General features: G+C 40.0%; 1 protein-coding gene across 1 annotated transcript; it reads right to left on the bottom strand.

Annotated features, from left to right (window-relative positions):
• Window positions 1–614: 614 nt before the first annotated feature.
• Window positions 615–20,941, bottom strand: tnnc1a (troponin C type 1a (slow)). Its single transcript, XM_048179288.1, has 6 exons — window positions 20,853–20,941; window positions 14,255–14,285; window positions 10,594–10,740; window positions 2,331–2,445; window positions 2,111–2,247; window positions 615–1,283 (listed from the first exon to the last, which is right to left on the bottom strand). Exons 1-6 carry the CDS (start codon window positions 20,874–20,876, stop codon window positions 1,252–1,254), a joined length of 486 nt encoding a protein of 161 aa, XP_048035245.1. The 5' UTR covers window positions 20,877–20,941; the 3' UTR covers window positions 615–1,251.
• Between the last annotated feature and the right edge of the window lie 388 nt (window positions 20,942–21,329).

Raw genomic sequence — 21,329 nt, 5'->3', positions numbered from 1 at the left:
AGCATGGCGGCGTGGGTATATCGTTCCCCTACCGCAGTCAGCGCAGAGTAGAAGTTCCCTTTCGAAAGGGAACGTCTCAGGTTATGTATATGTAACCATGGTTCCCTGAGAACAGGGAATGAGACTCTGCGCTTTCTTGCCATGCTGTGGGATTCCTGCTACAGTCGCTCAAAGACAAAAAGATGTCGGCTGTTTCCCCAGGCGCTCCCTTTATACGTCACGGTTCGCGCCGTTTGACGTGATAGGCTGTCGCCGGCCAATAGGATTGGAGTTTGGTGATTTTTGGCATTTCGAGCACGGGTCACGGAGGACGTTCCCCTAGCACAGTCAGCGCAGAGTCTCGTTCCCTGTTCTCAGGGAACCATGGTTACATACGTAACCTGAGACGTTTTTATGTCACAATTCTGAGAAAAAATCAGAATTGTGAGATGTAAACTTGCAATTGTAAGAAAAAAAGTCAAAATTGTGAGATAAAAAAGTCACAATTATCTTTTAATTGGTTGTATTCCACGGCGGAAACAATGGCAGTGACATTTTAAGACATTTTAAGCCTTGTCTGTGAAACCGGGCATCCATGTTATGTTTTAATGCATGACTCAAGGAATAAAACAAGCCAAAATTCTCAAAAGCTTTATTCTATTTTCATGAACAAGCAGACAAGTAGCATTTTGTTAATTTGACAGATAGGCTTGAAAACAATACACTGTCAAATGTAAACTCAGTTTTACAAAAAAATATTGAAAGATGTGGATTATGGGAATTCCTTTTAGGATAGTTATTTCTTTCCCAGCATAAAACAGACTGTAGTAGAATGTAATTAAATTTGAGAAATAATTTGAGGAATAGAGCAGAATGTCAGAACACACTTTGAGCACCTTTTTAATATTTGAAATTAGCCTTTAGTCACGCAAACATTTAGGCTCAGATTCCAAGTCTGATCAATGTATATCTAATCATAAATGATTTACTAAATAAATGTGAAGATAAAATGTTTTCAGTAAAAGAATGAATTAGTAGACAAATTAAACCCAAGGAAAGTCTTAAATCTACACAACTTGGCCTTGACTTCAAAATATGTTTTACAAGTGTGTACAATAAATGAAGCTTCTTAAAATATTGTCCTGAAATTATAGTCATATTAATAGATACATCGTAGACTGACAAATTCTCCTCTCTCATCTAGCTTGAATATATACTATGCTTTCTTGTGACAATCCAGGGAGAAACACCAGGAAGACATTCCTTCATCATTTATTCCACCCCTTTCATGAATTCCAAGAACTCTGCAATATAAGGATAGTGGAGATGAATAAGGATAGATTTGCATCACGTTTAAAGCAATCTCCCATTTTTCCAAAACATCACAGCATGGACACTGCCTCCTGACACCATCGCTGACTTTCTTTGATCAAAATGAACAATTTTAACTCTTTCCCCATCAGCGGTTTTTTGTTTGTTTGTTTGTTTGTTTGTTTTTAAGTGTTTGATGCATAATAAGGTTGATCCCACTTATTAGTTTCAGAGAAACAACAGTTTATCTTTCCATAAGATAATGTAACTCTTCCAAAGCCACACTCAACTTAATCATGCACTTTATATCACACATGGTATTCATTTAGCAGTTGTGTTAGTTATTCTTGTTTATCTTTTGTTAATAAAATTTATTTATTTTATTACACTTGTGTCTTCCTTGTGCGGATAATACAAGGTCTAAGAGGCTTTACAAGTTAATGATCTCACCAATCTTCAGATAAAGCAGCTGACCAATTCCCTTCAGTTTATTGATTTTAAATAATTGAACAGCCCCCTGATGGAAGTCTTCTCATACTGCCAAGGTAAAAGACCTTGGCTGGTGCCCCGAACTAAGAGAAGAGTGGAAGTGGTCATCTGATGTAACTAAAAACCACACCTTAAGTGACATGTGATGCAAAAATCACAATGTCAGCAATGACATGAGCACCAATCACTACAGTAATCAGTGTTATGTTGTATAGAGCCAGAAACAGATCTATTAGATAAATCAGCTGACACTCTACTGACACGTCTATTCCATCAGAATCATAGGTGAGGGGGGTTAAGTGAACTTAACACAACAATAACACATGCTTACCATCATAATCAATTTTTCCATCATTGTTTTTGTCTCCGTCCCTCATCAGTTCCTCAATGTCATCTTCAGTGATTGCTTCACCTGTAGCTTCCAGCATCAGCTTCAGTTCATCAAGATCAATGTACCCATCTGCATTCCTGTCCAGATACAATCAAAAACTATCAGAAACCACTAAACCCATCACAGGTCAATTCTCTTAATTCAGTTTAAGGACACATACTTATCAAACATACGGAAGAGTTCTGCCAGTTCTTCCTCCGACTTTCCTTTGCTGTCATCTTTCATGCATCTCACCATCATGACTAAAAACTCTTCGAAATCCACCGTACCACTGCCTACATACATGTACCAACAATCATTTTAGCACAAGTTCATGACAGTGAATTTCATTAACAATACATTGCTTGGCCCAGTAGGCCTTAGCTAGCAGCTAGGCTAGAGCTAGGTTTAGGTGTTTGTTACATCACCCTTATTATTACTATCCCTGTGAGGTTGTATAGTTCCTAGTTCTGGCCTCCTCCTGAGGGATTTGCGGGCTGTATGCCCAATTCCCCTTCGATGTGAAAATGTAGGTGCTATGGCTGAGGTTAACAGCTAAGGTTATAGGCTGTTATTAGCCTTCCTGGTGCTGTTTTTCCCAGGTGGTAGGCCCTTATCTTCGAGAAGATGAGTTATGCAGTGCTGCTAGGCCCCACTTTTTAGAACTTTGTCATGCTTATAATGTCTTCACATGAGCCCCTTGAATTATATTCAAGTTTGAGATTACGATGCTAAATATTTTAGTTTTTGTTCTCTAGGGTTCATTACAGATTTCAGATCTGTTCTGTGAAACATTTATCCTGTTTGGATGGCATGTATTACAAAGCATTTGCGTTTACTTTGGGGTTCTAAGCTTTAGCCCTACATACATATGTGAGCTTACTCTAGTGCTGCCACAGGTTAACGCCTGTTTCTGTGATAGCAGGCTGTGATTAGCCTCTATCTATGAACGTGGTGTTTTGTTGTACTCCCCGGTTAGGGTTTGTGTTTCACTGAGTGCATCACCTGTTGGATTGCACACTCAGGTTGAGTGTAGAGAGTCTTATTCTGGTTAGAATAGTATGATCTCTGTTAGCTCCCAGTTCGATCATGACCACAGCAACTGTTTTGCATTTGCTGTTAGATTGTTTGCTCTTTATTATAGCCTCTTTCTTAATACAGCTGTTTTTTTGGCGCTGTTGGTTTACGGTCACGAGTTTGCTCACATATTTTAGCACTGCCTCAGGCTTATGCTCACGTTGTTTGAGGTGATAGGCCTTGTAGGCCTTCCTTAGACTGTGATAGCATATTTATTTGTTACTGGGTACATTGCCTGTTGGAATGTGTAGGCTTAAGCTCAGGTTGTGTACCTAGTTACCCACAGTTATCGTGTAGGGTCTAGAGCTGGTCCCCTTTGAGCTTGGGCCCTGTTATGACCACGGGCTGGCGCCACATGGTGCTAGAAGTAGCAGGCCTTGCCAGGCCTCCTTTGTCCTTTGGCTGGCTTTAGTCATGAAGCTACCACTGGTTGATGCCATGTGTTCATGGAAGTTGTAGGCCCCCATCAGGGCCTCTTTTCAGTCTGCATGTTGGCACAGCTTTGTGTGGGTTTCTGTGTGACTCATCACCATGGATGAGTCGTGCCACTAGCTGACGCCTGCGTGTTTTTACGAGTTGTAAGCTTTCACAGGCCTCCTAGGTATCACGCTGGAGTTTGGCTTTGTACTCCTCTCGCTTAGAGAGTAAAAGGTGCTTTTACTGAGTACACTTCTGAGTGGCCTGCTTCTTGGGGTGAGCTCCTATATTAAAACCAACTGTTTGTCTGGTTTTATGCACTTGCTTCCTTGAGCTTGGTTTCCTTTAGCATTGCCTCAGGCTTATGCTCATGTGGTTTTTGAGGTAACAGGCCTTTCAAGGCCTTCATTAGACCATGTTTGCATACTATACTTTGCCTGTTGGAATGTGTTCACCTAGGCTCAGATTGTGTAAGCTAGTTACCCTCAGTAAACTTTAGGGTTCAGTGCTGGTCCCTTTTTGAGCTCGGGTTCTGTTTATGACCACTGGCTGGCGCCACCTGGTGCTAAAAGTAGTAAGCTTTACCAGGCTTCCTTTATAGCTTCTGTGTTGGCCCAGTTGGGTTGGTTGTATCTAGATTCATTCCATCGTTGAGTCGTGCCTTATGACTCACACCGCCATCAGCCACACCCACCTCCGTGTTTTAGGCCCTGTCAGGCCTCTCGTTGAGTTCTGTGGCGTAGTTTGTACTTCTCCTAACGGGGGTTTTCCGAGTATTTGGCCTGCTGGCTGGCTTTAGTCATTAAGCTGTCACTAGTTGATGCCATGTGTTCATGGAGGTTGTAGGCCCCATTAGGGCCTCCTTTCAGTCTGCGTGTTGGCACAGCTTTGTGTGAGCTTCTATGTGACTCTTCACCATGGATGAGTCGTGATTGCCACTGGCTGACACCGCATGTTTACGAGTTGTAGGCTTCCATAGGCCTCCTAGGTATCACGCTGGAGTTTGGCTTCGTACTCCTCTCGCTTAGAGAGTGAAAGGTGCTTTTACTGAGTACATCTCTGGAGTGGTTTGCCTCTTGAGGTGAGCTCTTGTATTAAAACCAACTGTTTGTCTGGTTTTATGCATTTGCTTCCTTGAGCTTGGTTTCCTTTAGCTCTAGTCGAGCTAAATAGCTACTCTGTCTGTTACTCGGTTCTATCTAAAACGAGCTGTGAGAAAAGCTGAACGTAGTTGGAAGAAAACAAAACTAGAAGTTTTTCGCCTTTCGTGGAAAGAAAAAATGATTGAGTACAGAACGGCTATAAGAAATGCTAGATCTACTTATTTTTCAAATCTCTTAATAGAAAACAAACATAATCCTAGTTATTTATTTGACACAGTGGCTAAATTAACTAGAAACAGAGATTCAACTGCTGACGTTTCCAAAGAGCACAGCAGTAATGACTTTATGAACTTCTTTACTTGTAAGATTGACAATATTAGAGAGAAAATTATAAACATGCAACCGTCTACAGTTTCGCTTCAGACAGTGCACTGTAGTGTCGCTGAGGTAAAAATAGAATCATTCGCCGCTATAGGAGAGGAAGAATTATCTAAACTTATCAAATCATCAAAATCAACAACATGTATGTTAGACCCAATGCCGACTAAACTACTGAAAGAAATGCTTCCAGAGGTCGTAGGTCCACTTCTTGATATAATTAATTCATCTTTAACACTAGGATACGTGCCAAAAACTTTTAAGCAGGCTATTATTAAACCTCTTATTAAAAAACCTCAACTAGATCCGAGAGATTTAGTAAATTACAGGCCAATCTCGAATCTACCTTTTCTGTCAAAGATACTAGAAAAGGCAGTTTCAACACAACTGTGCTCCTTTTTAGAAAGAAATGGAATCTGTGAGGATTTCCAGTCAGGATTTAGACCATACCATAGTACTGAGACTGCTCTCGTTAGAGTTACAAACGATCTACTCTTATCATCCGATCGTGGCTGTATTTCTCTATTAGTGTTATTAGATCTCAGTGCTGCTTTCACACTATCGATCACAACATTCTTTTAAAAAGACTTGAAAACTATATTGGCATTAGTGGAATTGCTTTGGCATGCTTCAAATCTTACTTATCTGACCGTTATCAGTCTGTAGTAGTTAATGAAGAGATGTCGTATCGATCACAAGTTCAATACGGAGTACCACAAGGCTCAGTACTAGGACCGTTGCTTTTCACTCTGTACATGCTGCCCTTAGGACAGATAATTAGGAAGCATGGTGTTAGTTTTCACTGCTACGCTGACGATACTCAGCTCTATATTTCCTCGCGCCCTGACGAAACCTACAAATTCACAAAACTAACAGAATGCATAGCTGACATTAAAAACTGGATGACAAGAAATTTCTTATTATTAAACTCAGAAAAAACTGATATCCTAATCTTTGGACCAAAAACTTCCTCACGAAAAAACCTTGAATACTCTCTAACACTTGACAGGTGCTCCATTAAATCTTCGTCCTCAGTTAGGAACCTGGGTGTGCTCTTTGATACCAATCTTTCATTTGAAAGTCATGTTTCTAGTATCTGTAAAACCGCCTTCTTCCATCTAAAAAAATATATCTAAATTACGACATATGCTCTCAATGACAAATGCGGAACAGTTGGTTCATGCATTCATGACCTCAAGACTAGATTACTGTAACGCTCTACTGGGTGGTTGTTCTGCTCGGCTTTTAAACAGACTACAGTTGGTCCAAAATGCGGCAGCTAGAGTTCTTACTAGAACCAGAAAGTATGACCATATTAGCCCAGTTCTGTCAACATTACATTGGCTCCCTATTAAACATCGTATAGATTTTAAAATCTTGCTACTTACTTATAAAGCTCTAAATGGTTTAGCTCCCCAGTATCTAAGCGAGCTCTTGGTGCATTATAGTCCTTCACGTCTATTGCGATCTCAGAATTCAGGCCAGTTGATAATACCCAGAATATCAAAATCAACTGAAGGCGGCAGATCCTTTTCCTATTTAGCACCTAAACTCTGGAACAATCTTCCTAGCATTGTTCGGGAAGCAGACACACTCTGTCAGTTTAAATCTAGACTAAAAACACATCTCTTTGCTCTTGCATACACATAACACATTATCAATACATTAACATTTTTCAAATCCGTTAAAGGATTGTTACGCTACAATAATTAGGTCGGCCGGAACCGAGAACATTTCCTATAACACTAGATATACCTGTACATCAGAATAAGAATGGCATCTACGCTAATATCAGTCTCTCTGCTTATCCTGAGGTTTGCCGGGTGCTGGATCCAGGCCGTATCCAGATCAGATGGAGAACCTGTGTCTGGACCTGACTACAACGTAGCCCAGGAGACAATGGGCCTACAGATCCAGTTCTGGCTGCATCTATAATTCAGATTTTTAATCTCCGTATCCGCTTACATATATTTATATATAATCTATTTTTAATCTCTATAATAAAAATGTATAATTCAGATTTTGATCTCCATATCCATTTACATATATTATATATATCTTCCAAGGGGTTTTTTCCCTCCTAGGACTTTTTTCCCAGTGTTAGCATGCTGGGTTTTTCTCCTAGGGGTTTTTTTCCACCCCTGGGAGTCAGCCGACATTGGCTTAATGTAGCACCATCTTGTATATGTTACATATTACCACGCTTGCTTGTACAGCTTATTTTTAACCACTTCTCTTTTTCTGTGCTTCTAATATGTAAAGCTGCTTTGAAACAATTACCAATTGTAAAAAGCGCTATATAAATAAATTTGACTTGACTTGACTTGACTATTTTGCTTTAGTGGCCGCTAGCTGACGCCGTGTGCGACGGGTAGGCTTTAAGGGCCTCCTTTGGGAGCATGCTGGCTTTTTCCCTTTGAGTTTTATTTTACTGTAACAGTAAAAAGGGTCTTGTGTTGCTGGCTGGCCGGAACTCGGGCTGGCTAATGACCTCCCTTTGTAGTCAGTCTGTCTAGCCTGAACCTCAATAACACTGCCACGAGCTGATGCCACGTGTCTGCTGAGGTTATAGGCCCATGGGGCCTTCTTTAGCACGTGATGGTGTACGTTGTATTCCTCTTGATTAAAGAGTAGAAGGGTGCTTTTACCGAGTACACTGGTCGTCGGATTGTGTTGGATGGGCTGTTTCGTGGGCACTCACAGCTACCTAATTACTTGGTTGGTCATGCGCTCAGCATGCTATGTTTTCAGCATGCTGAGCAGAATGGCCTTTATGGGCCATCCTGAATACCATGTGTGTTGGGTTCATGTTGTGATATTAGTTCATTGTAAGAACTTTTAGTTATGTTGTAGGCCCCTTCTGTTCGGCCTCCATGGCTATGTGCCTGCAGTATGGTCTGTCCGGTAGGTTGAGCTTCATACTTCCCTTCGGGTTGACTGTGTAATTGTGCTTAGCTCCCTAAGCTGGTCATTGGTTGTAGACTTCTGTGAAGTCTCCCGTTCATACTGGCCCCAGGCTGGTTTGTGCTCCCCTGTACCAGGGTTTTTCTAGCGCACAGCCTCCTCAGCGCTTTTATCAGAAGCTGAGTAGATCCTAGGATGAGTGGTTTTACTCCCGTCAATACGAGGGTTTATAGCGCTCAGCTGAGTTCCGCTCTCCGGGATGCCCATCTCTGTGTGTGGGTTTGAGTTGCTTACTGCCTTTTCGCAGTCGCTCTTTCCTGCTCTCCTCTTTTGGAGTTTGCACTTGGAGATTCTGTATATCAGACAAGGGTGGCCAGGCTATGTTTGGCTTTCACTAGATTAGTAAGGCCTTCTTGGTGGCGTTGGGGGTGATTTTGTCCCCTCTAGTGACTGGCCGGGATTCCTTCTGGTCTCCTGGCCACATTCCCTTTAAGGGACCACTTTCTATGGGTTGTTGGTCCCAGATGCCTTTAGCAGCCTTGGCAGGCCTTTCACGGAAGGCCTCTTTTAGGCTCAGCTTGGGCTGTTGGCCATAGGGAATGCTGTCACTGACAGCCTTGTAGAAGTTGCTCCCGGTTTTTCCCTGGAACTGCTGGACGTTTATCCAGACATTTTGGGCATGCACTCTCCTCTAGTATGGCGGCGTGGGTATATCATTCCCCATAGCGCAATCAAGCACAGAGTTGAAGTTCCCTTTCGAAAGGGAACTTCTCAGGTTACGCATGTAACCATATATTTAGGTGTTATTTTAGATTCTCATTTGAAATTTGATGTGCAAGTAAAGAGACTGTGTAGAACAATCAGAACAAACTTGAATTGTTTTTATATGATTAGACCATATATATCTCTAAAAGCATGCAATGGTCTTCTCGCATTTATCTTATTGTGTGACTGTCTGGAGTCAGGTTTCTCAACTGACTATCAAACCTGTTAGATCTCTATATAATCAAACACTAAAAATTTTAAAAAATAAAAAATCTAAAAAAATAGATGGCTTCATAGTAATATTTTACAAAAATATAGTTTGTTTAGTTTTGAAAAATTTATAAATATGTCTCTAATTAAAATGGTTTTTAAATGTGTAAATAATCTTGCTCCAGAAATTATATGCCAATTAATATCAAAACTGAGTAGTAAGGAGATCACTACAAGAGGTGCAACTAATCAGAATTGCACAGTACCAAAGAGAAAAACTAAATTTGCACAATACACATTTTCAGTTCAAGTTACACTGCTTTGGAGCAGCCTACCAGCTGAACTGAAAATGCAAACAGAGAAATTTAAAAAAGTGGTTCCAACAAAAGCAGGTTTGTGAACACTGATGGTCACACACAGTTTTTTTTAATTATTGTTATATTTTTTACTTTTTGCTTAGTTTTTTGTGTGTGATCATTGTTTTACTGTTGTTAAAAAAGTCTAACCAGGGACTGGGGCTGCAAATTAGCCTTTTGGCTAGAAGCCTGTATGTGGATCATCGGCTGCTTGAAATTGTATCAATGTTATACTGCATTGTCCCTGTTAAATAAACTAATAAATAAATAAGTATGGCCTACAAAAGAAATGTAATAAAGTAATCAAACGTAAATAAACTAGGGGTGTAAGGGTACATGTATTCTTCCCGAAACGTACGGTACGGAAGTCACGGTTCTGTTCATGCAGTTTGACGACGAATACAGTCAGTTACAGGCGATCCACACTCCAATCCAGAAGGGGGTGTGCACAGTAATTCAATGCTGTTTGCTAACCACCACAACAGGAAAAAGCGCAGAAGAAGAAGAACAGATGACCTGGATATGCCTGTAATGCCAAGTTTACACTACAGGATTTTAAGCCTGATTTAAGCCCGATTTGCAAGTTAACGAGCTCACCGTCAGGTCGGGCTGTAATCGGGGGAAAATCAGAGAGTGATTGGCGCTCGCCAATCTTTATATGTGAACTACCCAACGACGCATCAATGAGGCTCGCTGACACGTCGGCGGCAACTCGCAGACGCCTGACAAATATCTAGCATGCTAAATATCTGGAGCTGTCGGCCGACTCGATATCCTGATGGTGTCATTGTCACTAATTAAGCAGGGGCTTTTGTACACGCTGTAGCTCCACATGCATATCTCTCTTCTGGATTGCGAATATAAACATATGCATAATAGACAAATTTCTTAATATTATCACATAAAGAAACAGCTGGCAGGATACAATTTGCAAGATAATGTCTATATAGCAATAATAAATAGGCCTAGTAAGTGTATTTTCTTAATTTCTCCAGTACTGACAGCAGAACAGATAATGCCAAAGCTTACTGATACTGCGGTCTTTCATAATTTAGCTCCGGTGCTCAGTTAATACAGGGTTTCAGTACCCATCCCAATTCTTGTCTTTGTCTCAACACAGACTGGTCTCAGTTTTGACTTGGTCTCGGTTTAGGTGGACTTGACTACAACACTAGTTGAATTTACAGGTTAGGGTTCTGGAACGTTACTTATTCTGGATTGTTCTAGACTTTACCGTCCTCATCCACCTCGTCAATCATCTCCTGGAGTTCTTCTGGTGTGGGGTTTTGGCCCAGCATCCTCATCACCTTTCCGAGCTCCTTAGTGCTGATACAGCCATCTTCAGCATCCTGAACGAAAATATCAAATGCTGCACGGAACTCTACAAAACACGAACACAGATCTTTAGCAGCTAGTTAAGCAGTTGTGTACAGTATAGTGTCTTTCTTATGAACAACTTAATGATATTGTTAATGTAAGTCAGTTTAGTAAATCTTTATTGCATATAGCCCAGCTGAAAACCCAGCATAAACCAGCATTAATTCCATGTTTGTGCAGGCTGGTTTATTATGGCTAGACCTGGAATAGTGCTGGTCTAGCTGGCAGACCTAGCATAATGACTATGCTGGTCTGCCAGCTAGACCAGCACTATTCCACTATTCTAGCCAGAATAAACCAACCTGTTTTCAAGGAAAACTGAGCTGGTGTAGCTGGTCCACAGTCCCTTCTGCTTCCCACCAATGCTGGATTTTTAGCAGGGAGGCTATAAATAATTCTGTTGTTGTTTTTTATTAGTTGGGCATGGGTGTTAAATTCAGCCAGTTTTTGTTTTCACTGGTAGTGATGCAATTTAACAATAGTTTCAAATTCATAAACATACAGTACTGTGAAAAGGTATTACACACTGTAAAAATATGTATTAAAGTATAGGCCACACCTATATCTCAAAATGTTTGCTGTTCCTCTCTGAGTGGAACTCAATGACTGGAACTCAATTACTAGAAAAAAAATTGACGGTGGTCAGGCAGTTTCTTCCTCACCAGAGCCAGGAGCCGGAGATTTCCTTGAGCCAGCCCTGGCCTGGCCCTAGCTCCTACCAGAGTAGAAGGGCAGGGCAAAGGGCCAGTGTGGCTGCCAGTGCTTTCTCTCATCAAGGTCAGGGGACTGGGCATTGCACACAGCCACCTAGGGCTAGGGCCGATCTGAGGATGATCAGTGCTGCTATGATGGCTTGAAAGAAGCAGTCCTGAAGGTTGTGACTGCAGGGTGTTCAAGGCATGCCCCCTCAGGGGTGAAATCGAGACACCAGATCAAGACCAAAGCCCTCAGAGGTCTTTTCCAATTCACCTTTGGTGTTTCGGGAGGCGGTAGTGCTCGGCAGGGTTTCCGCCCAATCTCTGCTCAACACAGTTAATGGAGAGTGGCACCCAAAAATAGTTCAAGCTAAATTGGAGTGAATGGAGGACACTACATCACTCAAGCAAGCAAGGCGCTCCCTTCTCTACAAATCTCTGACAACCAAAGTTCAATGGTCTCCTGACAGCGTGCTGTTTCAGGGCCCTGAACAGTGAATGGTAGAGGCAGGATTTGTTCATAGGGGTAGCAAGGCATGGACCAGCAACCAGTCTAGGGTGGCACTGAAATCATTATTTCAATTAGTTTGATTATAACATACTGTTTTAGTGTCTACAGCACAACTTATTTCAATTAATTTGTACTTAATTGTAATTGGGATAGCAGTGAATTAGATAAAGTAAAACTGAGTGAATTTGACATTTTTTGTATTATTTCTCAGCAAGTTTAAAGTTAAACTTGCTCAGACAGCTTAGTTCTGGCTCTCAACACCCCCAAAAGTTTGTTCAGACAGCTTAGTTCTGGCTCTCAACACCCCCAAAAGCTTGTTCATTGCATTCTCATGGATGAGACATAGCTCTACACTACCTAGCTCAAAGCCACCCCTAGCTTTGCCCTGTGAGCAGTTTACCCCCCTATTGCAAGTCAAAGTTGAGAGATTAATTGCTTTTTCAGAGCATTTGGCAATTTGGAAACTTTGTTCAAATGTATCTCAATGACTCTTTAAACGATTGAAAAGGGTTACAGAATTCAGTTCGGATTTCAACCTCAATTCAGTGGAGTCTGGTGAAGCAAGATTAAGCTCTATTATTAGTGCAGGAGTTGCATTTTCTTTTGGCCTTAAGAGAAGTCAGGCTTCAACTACCTTTATTTTCTAGTTCCTAAGAAGTATTGGTGGTTGCATCCAATTCTAGATTTGAGGGCTTTGAACCATACTCTGAAGACTTACAGGTTCAAGATGCTAACTCTCAAAGTTATCGTGTCTCAGATTCAATCCGAAGGATTGGTTTGTCACGACAGATCTCAAAGACACCTACTTTCATGTCGAGATTCTGCCACAACACAGAAAGTATCTCAGGTTTGCTTTCAGGGGCGACGTGTACAAGTATTGGCCTAGCTTTATTACCCCGCACATTCACAACGTACATGGATGCAGGTCAGGCTCTCGACCCCAGTTCAGGTTGGTGCAACAGATTCTGCTCTGGGCTCAAGGCAGACTGCTCTCTCTGACAGTGGTCTACATTCTAGGGCACATGAATGTGGGAGCAGACATCCTGTCGAGGCATGGTCTAAGGCCTGGGGAAAGGACACTTCACCCAGAATTCAAGAGTGGTGCAAATCTGAAGTAGGTTTGGTGAAGCGGATGTAGATCTGTTAGTCTCTGAGGAATCCACCCGCTGTCCTCTATGGTTCTCCCTCATAGCTCCAGCTCTGTTAGGGCTGGATGCCCTAGGTAAGGCGTGACCTAGGCTATATCTGTACACCTTTCCTCTTATTGCTCTGCTCTCCAGAGTTCTAGCCAGAGTTCGTCAGGACAAAGTTTCCTATTGCTAGTATCTCCATTCAGACCTGCCCAAGTGGGCTCTCTGTGGGAGGCTCAGGGCACAATCTTTTATCCCTGGCCTGGGATATGGAAGCAGTGGGTCTGGCCCCTGAGGGGTACTAGCTCATAAATTCCGGTCTCTCAGTCGAGGTTGTTGAGACCATTTTGAATTCTAGAGCTCCCTCAACTAGAAAATTGAGTCTTTGAGTCTTGGTGCTCAATGCACCAATCTAACCCTGTTCACTGGCCAGTTGGTTCAGTGCTGGAGCTTTTTCAGGAGCGCCTTTCGGATGGTTTATCCCCTGCTATGCTTAAAGTATATGTGGCTGTTATATATGCTTGACATGACCACGTAGATGTAATCACTGTGGGGAGGCATCCCCTGATATCTCACTTTCTTCATGGTACAGACAGCTGAAGCCTACCTGCAGACCATGAGTGCCTTCATGGGGTCTTTCCATAGTCCTGGAAGGATTATCAGAGGCTCCATTCGAGCCTTTGGATTCAGCATCAGAGAAGTTTCTGACTCTCAAGGTGGCTCTGTTATTAGTGTTAACTTTGCTAAAACCGGTAGCAGATTTGCAAGCCTTATCAGTTGACCCATCCTGCCTACACTTTGCCCCTGAACTGGTTAAGGTCATATTGCACCCAAGGCCGGATTACATTTCAAAGGTGCAGTTTTTGACTGTCCATTCAGCCGTACTTCTATCTTTTTAACCCCGCTGTTTGAATCGGTCGACCCAACACATGCAAAACCACAAAGAAATAACTTGAGATGGTCAATTTGACGTCCAAATCTCAAATCCAATTAAAATAGTGTGGGGGGACTTTTTTATTTTCTCCATTTTCTATTTTCATTGTTATTTTACAGTGTTATCATGTACTTTTTACAGCACTGTAGGTAGCAAAAAAAGTATAAACTGGAGGCATTTTAGAACATATTGCATAACATTTTTGGCCAGTCTGAGACCAAATGCTGTATAGTATTACTATACCATACCATTTTTCTGTTCATCAGTTAGCTGCTCTGCCTGTTGAAGACATTATTGGATCAATAATTATGACAAAACATGATGTACACTACAGAAATAAACAAACATGCATCCACACAGATATTTGGTAAGTGGATTTGTGATTTTGGTATTTTTGTAACAAACATTAAATGAACTATAAAACAGGTTTCTAATCAAATAAAAACGAAACAAAAAAGTATACCAGAGAAAAGGAGGAGATACTTCGGAAATATCAGCAGCGGCAATACCTTTTAAGGATGCTCAATTCTTTTGAGGTCAATACGAACATTCTCGCTTTGTTTTACTACTCCTATATTGAAACTGCCATTACATTCTCCATTGTCTGCTGGTTTCATTCTATCAGCCTTCAGAGTAGAAATAGTTAAATAGTTATTTTTTTTACTTCCTATTAAGACCCTTTCCACTATAAGTGAACAGGTTGGCTGGCAGGATTTTACAAGACCCTACACACATCTTGTTTTCTGTCTTTGAGTGGCTCAAAGTGGTTCGCTTTTAAATTCTCAATCATCTCTGACCTCAATCTTCTCTGTTTACCATGTCATGATTACATATATATATATATATATATATATATATATACTATATATATATATATATATATATATATATACAGTGCTCAGCGTAAATGAGTACACTCCCTTTGAAAAGTAACATTTTAAACAATATCTCAATGAACACAAAAACAATTTTTTTTTTCAGTTTTACTCAAATTAGGGTGATGCAAAAATAAAAGTATCTGGAGCAAAGCTAAATTTTAGACTACAAATGTCTAATTTAATTCATCTACAGGTGAGTCTAATTATTCATTACACAGGTGTCCAGCAGACAGTTGACTATAAAAGGGTGTTAAAACACCTTCCCAATTCATGGTGTCAGCAATGGCACCATATGGAAGAGAAATGCCAGAAGACCTGAAAAAGAAAATAATTTCTTTACACCAGAAAGGTGAAGGCTACAAGAAGATCTGCAAAGCTTTACTTATCAGTCAGAATACTGTAGCAAAAAAAAAAAAAAAAAAAAAAAAAGACGGAACTGCAACCATCTCACAGAGATGTCCAGGTCGTCCACTGAAGTTAACACCTCGACAGGAGCATCTTCTGATGAGAAGGGGTGAAGAAAATCGGCATGTAAGTTCACTGCAGTTATCTAAAGAAGTAGAAAGCCAAACTAGGGTGATTATTTCAGGTGACACAATACAGCATACACTGCAGAGAAATGGCATGCATGGGTGCCATCCACGAAAGAAGCCTTTCATAAAGCCCAGGCACAAAAAAGCCCGCCTAGAGTTTGCTGGCCTATGCTGACAAATATGAAGACTACTGGGACACCATACTCTGGAGTGATGAGACCAAGATAAATGTTTTTTGAACTGATGGCAGAAAAGAAAAATACATGGTGCCTAGAGTGAAACATGGTGGTGGCAGTGTCCTTATGTGGGGCTGCATGAGTGCTGCTGGTGTCGGGGAGCTGCATTTCATTGATGGCATCATGAATTCACAGATATACTGCTCTATACTGAAAGAGAAGATGCTACCATCACCCTGTGCCCTTGGTCGTTGTGCACTTTTCCAACATGACAATCATCCTAAACACATTTCTGAAGAAGAACAGTGCGAAAGTGATTTAGTGGCCAAATATGTCTCCTGATCTGAACCCAATCAAACACCTATGGGGAATTCTGAAGAGACAAGACTCTCCATCCTCTCTAAAAGAGGTAATTCTTGAAGAATGGAAAAAGATAGATTTTGCAAAATGTCGCCAACTTGTTCATTGCATGCCAAGAAAACTTGGTGCTGTCATTAAAAATCATGGAGGCCATACAAACTACTAGATGTAGTAGTTTTTGTTGTGGGGTGTACTCATGTTTGCATCACCCTAATTTGAGTAAAACTGAAAAATGTGTAATCTAAGTTAGATTATTAACCTTACTTTCATGTTATAAGTTAAACAGTTGTTATATTAAACTTAGTCTTGTCAACATTTTGGAAATTGTTTTTGTGTTCATTGAGATTGTTTAAAATGTTACTTTTCAAAGGGGGTGTACTCATTTACGCTGAGCACTGTATATATATATATATGATTTTGGACTTGCTTTTTAGATACCCGCTTGATGTAGATTATATGTATATTGTGCACATTGCATTTATTTATCTAATGTGTGGTGCTTTTAACATTGTTTATGTTACTCTACGTAACCTTGTGAATTGCCATTCAGGGACAAATAAAGTGTTTGAATTTAATTGAACAGGGCTGCATCATACAGTAGGATGAAAGGGGTGGATTCTGAAATTCCTCTGAAACTGCCACTTCAATGTATTGAAGTAGTTTGTTGTGGGACAAAACACCGATGTTCCATTCTGATCAAAATATTAAACAGGTTCTCAGTGACTCACCCCACTGAGAATCATTTATCTCACTGATGCCCAGCAACGTACCGCTAACTTGAATTACCTGCATCGTCATTTTGCGCTTCTGAACTGTCGATCAATATCGGACAAAGCCCCTTATCTCAATGAAATTATGACTGACAATAAGCTTGACATTTTTCTTCTCACTGAAACTTGGCAAGTTCCAGATGATTTTCTGCAGTTGAATCTTCTTGCACCTGAGGGATATATGTATCTGTCCAGACCTCGTCTGCATGGTAAAGGGGGTGGTCTCACTGTCATTTACCGGGACAATCTCTGACTCGCGCAACTTCATTTTCATGATACCAATTCATTTGAATATATGGTATTGAAGGCTGACTCTCTTATAATTATCTTGCTATATCGTCCTCGTAAAGCCCTGTCCAACTTTTTTCTGAACTCAGTGAATTGTTAACCCTTGCCTGTTTATTGTCATTTCCCATTATCCTGCTTGGTGACTTCAATATTCATGTCGATACTGTTTGCTCTAACACTAATCAATTAATTTCTTTGAATGTTTTAATCTGACTCAGCATGTTCATTTTCCTACCCATACTCGTGGTCATATCCTCGATCTGATTTGTACATCAAGGGTTGATATCTGTTCCATTTCTTCTTCTGACACTGGTATCTCTGATCACAAACGTCTTGATTTTAGCTTAAGTCTGCCTATGCATAAGAAATGCCTTAAAACTGTTATTTCATACCGCAATCTGAAAGCTATTGACACTGCATCATTCTGTAGCTCTATTGTTTCTTCGAACCTTTCAGATGTCTTTGATATTTCTTCTCCCTCCATGATATTATCTAACTATCGCTCCATAATTTCTGAAATCTTACAGCAGCATGCTCCTATTAAGGCCAGATGTGTCCCTTCTTCCCATTCTTCTCCTTGGTATACCCCTGAGCTCCGTATTCTCAAGGCTACTGGTAGACGGCTTGAGCATCTCTATAGAAAAACCGGTCTTACTGTACATTATTTAGCATTTCTTGATCATCTCAAAATATACAAATCCGCTCTCATCTCAGCTCGCTCTAGTTTTGTCTCTGCCACAATTAATAAATCAAGAAACAGGCCAAAAGCATTATTCAATACAATAAATAAGCTTACTAAACCTCCACCTCAAGATGCCCTAGCTTATAATGAGCTTTGCTGTTCTTTTAGGGATTATTTGCTTGAAAAGGCCGATGCCGTCCACCAATGCTTCTCCACTGATACAAAGCTCAACTATCCACCAAATCTATCCAGTCAAACTCTATCTTGTTTTTCTTTGACAACCCCATCTTGTGTCTAAGTTAATCTGGAAATCCAACTCTTCTTCCTGTCAACTTGATCCTGCTCCTACTTCTCTCCTGAAACTTTGCCATTCTTCCATCTCTGCACTATATCTCTCACTTCATCAATACAATCTCTTACCTCTGCTTCATTTCCTCTGCCACTCAAAACTGCTGCAGTTACCCCGTTCTCAAGAAACCCAACCTCGACCTCTCAGTTCTATCTAATTACCGTCCTATCTAATTACCTTTCATTGGTCTACCTGCCAGCTCCATTTCCAGATTACAATACAAAACTCTGCTGCTAGAATACTCACCCATACCAAGCGTTCTGCTCACATCACCCCAATTTTGTATGATCTCCACTGGCTTCCAGTTGCCTACCGTATTAAATTAAAAATTCTCCTGCTCACTTTTAAATCTTTGCATGGCTTCGGCTCCCCCTTATCTCTGTAATATGCTCGTCCCCTACACTCCGACTTGCTCACAATGTTTCTCCGACTCTGGCCTTCTCGTTGTCCCTCGGCATCGCTTCTCTTCAATGGGGGGCAAATCATTCAGTACTATCGCACCCAAACTCTGAAATTCTCTCCCCCGCTCTCTCCCACCACTCTGTTGTGCTAATAATATCTCTGAATTTAAATCACTACTTTAAATCACTACGTTTTCACTACATTTTCTGAATGTTATACCTTATGATTTGATTCATTTATTACTCTGCATTATTACTAATATTTCTCTGAATGTTGTGTTATGTCTCTTAAGTCCTGTTTTGTAATTTTGTACTTGACTCTATTTTTCTGTACTTCCATGTCCATTATTGTTTCTCATCATTGTCTACTCGTATTATCTCTTCCTTGTTATGTACATTGTAAAGCGTCCTTGAGCTCTGGAAAGGCACTATATAAATAAAACTTATAATAATAATAATAATAATAATAACTTTGCATGTGTGGTTATAAGTAATTTTTTTAAGCAAAAAAAAAAAACCATTTTGAAATGAATAAGTAAATAAAAATTAAAAAACCCACAAGAGAGAATGCCCCAGGACTAAAATGCTTCACACTTGCTTCACAAATTGCCCCTACATCCCAGCCAGAGAAATGTTTGGAATAAATGTGTACCCTATTTGTGTAAATTGCCAAAACATATTTCAAAGTTGTGTCCCCATAACAACATGTTTCCTTTAGTCCAAACTCATATTTTATTCAAAGACACAGACTGAGGTTTGATCTGAGTTACACATTACAGATAAAGCTACATCAGAGTTAAAAATAACAAACTAAGATAAAGGACATAATATGAGGTGGCCCAACAATGGATGGGTAATCCAGCAAAGCTAACTCATGAGACAGCTGCTTAAGTAAGAGTTACTGTCTATAGTTCCATGCCGGATCCAACACAAACCACCAGACTGATGTGACACATAAACATGTATCAGGATGTTCTTCCCAGACTCACAGTCTCATGTATATCTCAGATAGAGATCAGTGCAGATAACCTAGTGCCACTCACATGCACACACACACACACACACACACACACACACACACACACACACACACACACACACACACACACACACACAATACTGGAATCTGACTTTGAGTGTTTTATCTTAAGCGCCTGGTTTTCCAGAATGCAGACACACTTGCACGGCTGAGCAAAGCATGCCAAAATTAGCCATGGGAGGTAGGCGGTGCTCCATCTGTAGTCATGAATGATAGTGTCTCTGCCCTCTCGAGTGGCTCCTATCTAACTCTGATAATGCTCAAGAGTCAAGGTATTTTGAGCTGTCTTTTTTAGGCTTATGCCATTATGTTGGCACTTGAGTGATGCATCATTTATGCACATATAATATGATTTCCAGTCATGGTTGCAATAGAGAATATAATAATGTTGTATTTGATTTTGAACATTAATATGTAGTTGTATAAATCCTTGTATAATAGCCTCAGATATTATTGAGTCACTTTTCTATGAATTAATAATGTGTTTATGAAGCCTTATAATGAGTATTTTCACATAAATATTTTTTAATCATAGCTGTAATAAACATAAATATTTGTGGTTATGCATGGTTACCTCTAAATGGTACAGTGGATTACAACACATGATCAACACCAAATGCCAAATGTCATGTGTTACAGTAATGCATTATAGGGCAAGATATGGGAAGATGACCCTCTTAAGTGCAGCAATGTGCCTTTACTTTTAAATTGTAACATATTTAGATTTAAGTTTAGCATGTTAAGATGATCATACACTTTTCTAATTGTCATAAATGTAAAATATTAAATAAACTATTCTATTTAAAATTGTGTTCTGACAAATTAGTTCAAAAATAAAATAACTCTGATTTCACTCAATTAATGTATAGTGGAGATGTCTGAAATGTACATATAAATCATGGAAGTATTGAATAATAACCCAGTGAATTACAATAAATATTAAATTAATTGGGGCCCTCTGTGCCAATCCTGGGAGGGTCATCTTACCCCAAGGGTCTAACTTTATCCTTTTTACAATAAAATAAAAGCAATATTTTTTACTCCACAAATAAAAATAAAATAAATAAATAAATAAATAATGTGTCCACAAATCCTTAAATAAACAAATGGACACAGAAAAGTTAAATATTCAACATATTAGTGTCAAGAGAAATAATTTAAGAATACCCTACTCTTTAAAAGTGCAAACATGAATAGCTAAGTATTAAGATGTATCATTTACTGAAACTGTAGTTAAAACTATTCATGAAAAAGTATAAGTAGTATGAATGCTTAATGTGTTATATCTAAGCTTCCTATAGTGTTAGTGTTGGAAGACTTTGTTTTAAACTCAGTTCAAGAAAGTTCTATGGAAAAGTGCATAGACTCACCGCTGCTTTGTAGATATCGTTCATTGTGAGGAGATATGAGGAGATCAGATGAAGTGCCGCTAGAGCAGGACACAGAGCTTTATAGCAGGAGAACAGGACAGCATGTTCCCCTTTGAGTATGGGATAGTCCATCACAGTCACTCTATCCTGATAAAATGTGGTCATGATGGGGGGGGGGGGGGGTTCAGTCAAGAATGGAAGGGCAAACTATCAGCAAACTATCTCATCTTTGTTACTGATTGTACAAAGAATTTCACTTTCACTTGGATGTATTTCTAATATACTGCTGATGATTTCAGTGTCTAATAAAATGTGATGTGTAGAAATTTAGGCTGCTCTGCTGCACCCCCTTACGCACAGCTCTGTTTGTTGTTAGGATGACAAAAAGTTTTAAAAATTACATTTTTAGGCTGCTCTGCCTCAGCAGAGTGCTCATCAGTGTCACATGATCACGATGGCCAATCAAATCAAGAGAAG

This window comes from Megalobrama amblycephala, linkage group LG24 (assembly GCF_018812025.1).
Source record: "Megalobrama amblycephala isolate DHTTF-2021 linkage group LG24, ASM1881202v1, whole genome shotgun sequence".
NCBI lineage: Eukaryota > Metazoa > Chordata > Actinopteri > Cypriniformes > Xenocyprididae > Megalobrama > Megalobrama amblycephala.
Note: the sequence above shows the minus strand (reverse complement) of the source record. Positions and strands in the feature narration are given on the sequence as shown.

Bases quoted from the DNA above. Each gene is read 5' to 3' on its own strand.
- tnnc1a (XM_048179288.1), bottom strand. From the start codon at position 20,876: ATGAACGATATCTACAAAGCAGCG. The intron at 2,446-10,593 runs GTAAAGTCTAGA...ACATGTATGTAG, and splicing joins TGACGAGGTGGATGAGGACG to GCAGTGGTACGGTGGATTTC. The intron at 1,284-2,110 runs GTAAGCATGTGT...CTTATATTGCAG, and splicing joins TGGAAAAATTGATTATGATG to AGTTCTTGGAATTCATGAAA.